Genomic DNA, 8480 nt, shown 5'->3' with positions numbered 1-8480 from the left:
ATTTACAGTCTATCGTTCTACTGGAGTCAGCATGCTCACACTTGGAATTATAATATCTTGTCTTAGTGCATGCTACCCTCTTGTTTGGTGGGAGAAATACTGTTTATATGATGTATTGCAACTTTAATCTCAATTACATGTTTTTAAAATGGTTCAGCAACGAAACTTTTTATATTCATAAAGTTTGTATGAGTGTTTGATATGTGCTGTGTTTAATTATTGTGTTTAACTTCATATTATTTTCCTGTTTCATGAACTGATGATATTTCTCTCATTTTTATTCCCGTTTTTCGTGTGTGTTCAGCATATCAACAATGTTCTATAAACAAAAAAGTAAGATTCATTCCTATAATAAATCAACAAAGGTGACATTTTTTTTAAATGATTTTGCTTCAACACTGAACTTGAAACACAAACCTCTTTATTTGAGAAGACACGACACAATCTGCTCCGACTGTTTAACACTGACGTGCACGAGTGCTGCCTGCAGTCTCACCCATCACACACATCTTAGGTCAACAAGAATAGATACTATACGCTGCTCTATTTCAAATCTTTATATAAACAATGAATACATATCAAGGTGTTCTGTAATAACGATACTGGCACTCACAGTATTTACTTACTTCTAATAACACACTGTACATTTGAGAAGATTACACAGCCTGCACAGCACAGTAAAGTAAAGGCCTCGCATTTTAAATCCCGTCTCAACCTTTTAGCACCTTCATAGCAAAATAACTAAAATACAGATAAGTGTCCACTTGTACACAGTCTTTTATCACTTCTGAAACATTCACGTGGAGGATCAGAGATTAATATTTGCTCATGTTGAGGAGCTGTAACTAGAGATAGTTTATTTAAAGGTCAGAATCAAAACATAAACACATATTATTCAGTATGAAATATAGACACTGACACATAAACTGTCCGAAGTGTCCAAAACATGACGTCGTCCTCCGGTGAATCAAATAAATCTCTGCAAACATCACCCTGTTTTTTGACCTCACACACACACACACACACACAGACACACAAACCTGTTACAGATGAATTCAATGCACAAAAATGGCCATTGTTATACCAGTTGAAACAAGGACGACATTTAACACACATGACATCTTCTTTTGCATACTGGGGAAATGTGATTTTCATTTGTTCCCAGCCATCTTTAGTGTGGTGATGTAACTACCACTGTGTGTGTTTATGGTTTGTTAGGGTGTGTTATTATTACTGACACTGGCCACAAGTCACAAAGTGCTCGATACACTGTCACATGATATATTTGTTTTTACTGTGATGTTGAAAGAAAGTGACATTTTTTATGTTATATACTGTTCAGACTCTTTTAAAGGGTCAGTTCACTCAATAAACTGTTTTCTGACCGTTTGAATTTACTAGATTCTGAGATATCCCTCTGAGATTTCTCACTCACATCATAAAAATAATATAATAATATAACATAACATATAAACTTGTCAGATCTCATTATGACAACACCAGAAAAACTTCAGAAATGTATCATTAGGGTTGAGCTGGGCTTGTTTTCTCTAAATGCTGTTTATTATTCTTTATTCAATATTTTGCAGTTTGTTTCTAGAAAGAGACTGAGGATTCATTTTTCCATGTAATTATTTAATGCTGAGGGCACAACAAACAAAATGTGATTCACCTTCATTGTTCTGGCTCAGCAAAGACATTTTAAACTCTCCGAGGGCCCTAGGCTAGAATTAGCTCATGCACTCAGCATGTATACACTGGGGCCCCTGTGTTCCAATCAGGCTTTAAGGAAGACTATACATGGAGCTTCATTATATGACCAGAAAGCAATACTCCTCGTACGGTGGAAAAAAATCTGTTGTGGGAAGTTGATTGAACCCGGCTGCCCGGCAGCTAATCCAGCTCTGGAAGCGGATCCCTCTAAAAATCTGGGTAAATACATAGTTTGTTGATTTTTGAGGTGAAAAAAGTGAACACAGCCCCTTCTCCAAACAGACGTGAAATATCAGCCTTTCTTCAAAACCTGATGAACTCGTTAGATTTCATGAACTCATGTTGTGGGATGTGTGAAAAGTTAGTCAAACTCTTTTCTTTGGCAGATATCACAGAAAAGCATTTTGCAGCCAGATTAGAGTCTTTCAAGTCTTGATTAAAGAATTTTCCTTCATTGCAGATAACGTCAAAATCTGCTGCACACACAGCAGCAATTTTAATATCGAGTTATTCATGATGTATTTCACTTTCCTCAATGACTCATTCACGTTTAGAATTTGCTGACATTTACTGGAATCTATTCTTCCCCGCAATGTTTCGTGTGTCAGTTGCTGCCGCACAACCCCCAAGTATAGTATTTCCACCCCTATGTTAAACAGCTGGCAAAGGGTGAGTTACTAATGGTGCGTTCAATTTGAATTGGGAAGTCAATCTTTCAGAGTTCCCAGAAGGACATTTTAACTGGAATGACCCCTGAAGTCGGATTTCCCACTCGGGACGTCCAAACAACCCCCGGCCGTCGACCTGCTTTTAAGGTGAACTGACATTTGAAGCTTTGACTTTAAATCCCTGATATGAATTTTCACCCTTGCCTCCAGCATACGGTCTCAGTCAACCATAAAACTTAGAATAGAAAAAAAATGAAATAGAGTGAGGTTTCTTTTTACGGGCGTAAATCCCAGTTTATTTCCAAAATGATCTCCTTAGAACTTTCCTGGAAAGAGCCTTGCCATTTAATAAATCATTATATTACTTTTGCATGGAAATTCATCTGGAAGTCAATGATAGGCTCAGCACAATAGAACAGACTAAAATAAAGCTACTGTAACTCTCTTGTTTTCCTGGAACTGGTACAAAACTGCAGAATTCTTTCCAGAAAACGTTCAATACATTTGTAAAGGATTTAGGCCACTTTAGGCAATAATGCAGCACTTCTGGTCGTCTTGTAGCCTGAACAAAATGAAAGTGAGCCTAAAGTGCAACCGTGTAAAACAACGAATTGTGGCCAAACTCTACCGAAAACAAATATGGGCTTTGTCTCGCTAACACCCAGGGATCTAGGCAACATGTGTTCTGACTACGAGAGGTGAATACGACCCAAATAGGACACAACTAATGTGGGTCAGCCTTGGTTGATGCGATGGCTCACTTGTGGCCAAGATCTGGCAAACAGGAGCAGACCGCCCAAGAACCATCATTCCACGCATGTGTGGGCCAGATGACAGCGTGGGCCGAATCTGGGCCAAAACTAATTTCCCCTACGGGAAAGGACCTTTTAAATAAACTACGATAAAGTATGTCATGAAACTTTTTTCAGAACTTCATGATCTCGTTCTACGGGATGCTCAGTCTTGTGCTGTGGCTGAGGATGATGAGGGAACGTGTTAGCCACATCTGGACCAAAACGATTTTACTCAAAGGGAATTAATGTGTAATATAAACTACGATAAAGTTTGTTTGGAAACTTTAATCAGAACTTCAAGTTGTCCTTCAAATGCCTAGGTTGCGGATGATTGGGGACAACATGGGCCAAATCCGGGCCAACACAATTTAGCTATTTGAGAAAGAACCTACGATAAAGTATGCTAGGAGACTTCAGAACTTCATGTACTCGTTCTTCGGTCTGATCGGTGTCATGCCATGGTTGCTGATGATCGGCAACAGCGTGGGCCAAAACTGATGTGTAAAATAAACTACGATAAACTATGCTAGGAACTTTTTTCAGAACTTCATGTTCTCCCTCTATGGGCTACTTAGTCTCGTCCGGTGGCTACGGATGGTCAGGGACAGCCTGGGCCAAATCCGAACCAACACAATTTAGCTATTCGAGAAAGAAGTTTTAAAATAACCTACGATAAAGTAAATTGTGTGGACTTTTCTCAGAACTTCATGTAATCGTTCTTCAGTCTGCTCAGCCTCGTCCCGTGGCTGCGGATGATGAGGGACAGCAGCTCGTGCTTGTCCCTCAGCCCCAGGGAGACGTCCAGCGTGTCCTTCAGCACGTCGCGCGTGTGTACCATCATGCTGAGGAAGTCGTCGTTGAGCCGGTGCTCCTCGCGCAGCTCGCTCTCCTGGCTCTGCTTGAACTTCACCTCCAGCTCCAGCAGGGACTTCTCGGAGTTCGTGAACGCCTCGCCGATCTGCGCCGTCTCCCTGCGCAGGTACTTCCCGTAGCTGTCCTCCCCGTCCAGGTCGTAGGAGATGCTCTTGCCGATGCCCTCCAGCACGCGCGCCGCGTCCTCGATCTGCCGCTTCACGATGGTGAAGTCGTCGCGGATCATCGCGTCCTGGTCCTGGTCGACGCCGCACTTGCGCTCGTCGGTCATCTTGAAGAGCATCTGGCACTTCTCCGGGTCGTCGTTGTCCTCGTAGTCCCCGTCCGGCACGAAGTAGTGATGGAAGGTTCCGTTGGACATCTCCGGCTGCAGCGGTCCGAGGTACGAGGCGGCGCACATCGTCCCCAGCAGCCCGGCGCACAGGAGCCAGTGGAGAGGAGCCATGGCGCGTCCGCGTGTGGTCCAACAAACACACGGGTTGTTTAAATGTTAATAAAAAATAAAAAAGTTTCAAAGTCAACCTCGAGCCTCTGTTTCACTATTTCACTCCAGCCCGGCGGAGAAACCCAAACATCTCACCCGGGTTTAAACCTCCACAAGTGCGCAGTTAGTTTCCTCCTCCAAGTGTCCTCTTCCTCCTCCCGGATTAAAAAACAACCTCTCTCCTCTTCTTCCTCTTCGTCTTCTTCACTCCAGGCTGCCAGCTCCCATCGCTGCCTGTCGTCCTCTGTGTGTGTGCGCGTGGGTCCGAGCGGTTGTTCTCCTCCTGACTTGTCTCGGTGCCTCGAACGCAACATCTGGATGTCTCAAGTGCCTCTCTGGGCTTTTTGTCTAATAATAATACCCCAGTGCTGCTCTCAGGTTACAGCCCCTCCGCCACTGACAGGGCTGCATTCAGTCTGCACCGGGGGCCAGCAGCTGCTAAAGTCTGCACCCGCACCAGGGACAATCACTTTGGGTCAATGCACAAGTTCAAAAAAAGTTTTATTAGACCATTTAGAACATACGTATAACCGCTTATCTAGGGCCTGGAATACAATAAAAAACACAAAAGTCCTGTAATTATCCTACATTTATAGAATATGAGGACATGTGGCCGAAACGTGGATTCAATTGGACGAAGTATCTCTTGTAGTAGTATTTTTGTAGAATATTGCATCAGGTAAGTACAACTTAAATTGGTATTATTCTTTTAAGGTTCATTCTCCTAATGATTAAACAGTTGTGTGAATTCATAACCATGACAAGTTCAAAAAGTTATATAAGACGATTGAGGAATAAGTATAACTACTTGTTATTTACCTGAAATACAATCCAACTCAAAAGTCCTCTGATGAGTAGCCTTCATTTATAAAACTTAAAATGTCTTACTGTGGTACTTTAGGTTATTGGATCATTTGTACATTATTTATTTTTGAATTATACTTGCCTGAGGTGGAGTTAATATGCTACAAATTAGAATGCTGCTTAGGAATTGTTGATAACAGTCTAATTTATGGTGATATTTTTCTTGTATGGTTCTTACGGCCTCTTTGTCTAACAACACATTCCACGAGAGATAGGAGATTCTGGTCCATGTTGACATAACTGCGTCATTCACCTCCACATCACAAAGCTTCTATTGGATTCAGCTCTATAGCGACTCAAGGTAACATATATAATTTCACTCTTTTAAATCGTTTTGTTCTTGCAGTCGATCAGCGTTTTACCTTGAAGGGATAACAAAGTGAGACATATCATTATCTAATAATAGACTCAACCATAATGCCTGTCTGGCCTTTGTTGCTGGTAGCACGTGTAATTCCGGAGGTGTAAACACATGTTCACTTCAGACCGACCACCTGTTTTCAGTCACCTCCTGGCATCAAATGACAGGGCGAGTTTATTTCAAGGAGAAGGAAAGACTCCACGTGATCGTCCCCCGTTGAGTAAAAGGAGCCGAGCAGCTTGGCTAGACCTTCAAATCGTAGGTGAGGAGTTTTGAATTGAAATGTTGTATTTCACAAACTAACACACTGGGATTGATCTAATCTGCTGAACCCACAGTTCCCCTCAAAGCGAGCGTATCTTTCCAGTGGAAACAGCAGACGTGACACCAGCACCCACCTCCGAGGAGACCTGCTCTCATTTTTCCACTGCATGAGCGATCTTCAGGGTTCTGACCTACATAAATAAATCTTGAGCAGAGTATATATTTTTTTAAGCGTCAACACACTCAGTTAAAAACAGATTTATCATCAGATTTATCGACCAAGTAAAATATCATATTATATTGCGAAAATGTGGAAGTGAACGTGTTACATAAGCCTCACGTAAAACTGAGGTCTGCGATGTGCATCAGTCTGATTCCCTGATGCATAAAAGTGTCTCACTGCTCATCGTGTCTGTCTCTGGGGTTTGGACGATGTCCTCTGAGCCGGCATGTGATGATGTGCACAGTAGAAGCTGGTGATGGACGGTGGCATCGAGGAGTCGGTGGTTACTAAGCTTTCAGATACTGATAATCATTGTGTAGTGTTTTTTGTACTTCCTCAGGTCAACCACTTCCAGGGGATTCTTCCTTTAGCACCGCCCTGCACCTCCCAGCACCTCCCAGTACCACCCAGCTTCGCCCACTGGCATTACAATCCAGTATTCCCCGCCTCTAGCCGGTTCAAAAGAACAAGAGAGAACGTCAGACTGGATATAGGAAGTGGTTTTATTTAATGATTTGGCGTCATCCATTGTTCCTCACCTTGTTCAATGCCCGTTATCATTGCTGTTGTGTATCTTAATTTTGCACCATTACAATAAAAGGCTACTTTGCCAGTTAATACCGGGTCTGTGTTGCTTCCCTTACTCCGACAGGCTCACTGGGTTGTAACATTGCCATTGTTGTTGTTGGTTAATCAAATACACAACTATCACCAGCTTGTTGACACAAGGCAGGTTTAGTCAATGGATTTATGCTACCGATAAGAGACAACCCAAACCAGGCTACGTTTTTCCAGTCTTGCCCAGTTTAGGTGACCAGTGACATTGTGTTATATCCTGGTTAGTAAAGGAAATACACAATTACACATTTTATTAAATTCTTTTTGATGTCACTTTAAATGTTGAGCAACGTCACCTCCCGTCAAGTCAGGTCAACCGTCGCTGCTCTTCAACACATAACAGTGGATTTATGATGAATATAAAGTATTGTTTTATCACAGGTTGAACATTAACTCACCCAGAGTTGAGGCTTACTGTAGATTTGCATGTGTGTCTGTAAATGGACCATAAAACTTGACATGTACATAGATCCTCTAAGTTTATTGCCTTGACACAGCCAGTGTTGGGGAATAATAAAACAGAATCAAGTATTGAGAAAAATTGTAACTGGAGTTAAGGTTACAATTTAAATAGGCCGCAGTTAGAAAAACAGTTATATTAGTTATTATGGAACAACAAATCAAAGAGGGGAGACCAGACAAACTTGAAAACATGCATGATATGTAATCTAAGACAATCTTTGCCAATTATTCAGCTAGCTCCTTTGTTCCATGCAAATTATCGTTAATTATATATTTTTTCTAATGTTTAATGAAACTAGAAACTACATCCTTTTTGTACAAGATTTAATATTCTCCTCACTACTGGCTTCAGCCTACTTTAGGTAGCAGCATTGTACTAATACCACATTTATTTACAACGTCCAATGCAATAATAAAGTAAGATCCTAAGTATTAAAAGGTGTTAACGAGCACACTTCATTTTTCTAGTCTGGATACAGCTTCATGTTGTTGTTGTTAATTGACACGTGTGCACTGAGGTCATGCTGCAAAGGTGACGTGTAATCATCAGTTACCTTGTGAGACTCCGGTCTGTTGTGTCATAGATGGTCCGGCCCTTTGTGTTCCTGGTTAATAATTTTCAAAAGGAAGCTTTTTTAAATCAGAACCTCCGATGTCGGTCGTTTACCATTTGGACTGAAGACTGTTGTGCACATCCACTGGAAAGTGATCAACCCTCCTGAACCTGAGAAAGACACAAGTGCTCAACTGAAAGAGGTACGAGTGAAGCTTTGACTTACAGCAGGTTGGGTTTAGTTCCTTCAGCAGCAATTGTTCCCGGTGCTCTGAAGCAATCTGCCACTTATCTGGCAACATGCTTCAACATCTACATGACAGATTGGTATTAAACTTGAACATGTTTCCTTAAATGTCTGAAAAGTGCACCACACAGTGACAAGTGCACAAGGTGAGGTTAACCATTCAACAAAACCTGGGAGATAGACTGAGTATTCATATTTTGTTATTGTATAGTTATTTTGTAAATACCCACTTTCTTCTAACCTGTATATCTATTTTGTGACCATTATTATTATTATTATCCAACTTCTTTGTTTTTGCTCATATGGGAGTTTCCCTGCAAACCTTTTGAAGATGTGTTTACCTGTATAACCAGTTT

The 8480-nt window shown here is 41.4% G+C and overlaps 1 protein-coding gene across 1 annotated transcript; it reads right to left on the bottom strand.

Annotated features, from left to right (window-relative positions):
- Positions 1-404: 404 nt before the first annotated feature.
- Positions 405-4844, bottom strand: fibinb (fin bud initiation factor b). Its single transcript, XM_053427362.1, has one exon. It carries the CDS (start codon positions 4491-4493, stop codon positions 3873-3875), a length of 621 nt encoding a protein of 206 aa, XP_053283337.1. The 5' UTR covers positions 4494-4844; the 3' UTR covers positions 405-3872.
- Positions 4845-8480: the final 3636 nt, after the last annotated feature.

This window comes from Pleuronectes platessa, chromosome 1 (assembly GCF_947347685.1).
Source record: "Pleuronectes platessa chromosome 1, fPlePla1.1, whole genome shotgun sequence".
NCBI lineage: Eukaryota > Metazoa > Chordata > Actinopteri > Pleuronectiformes > Pleuronectidae > Pleuronectes > Pleuronectes platessa.
This window is presented reverse-complemented; position numbering and strand designations above follow the sequence as displayed.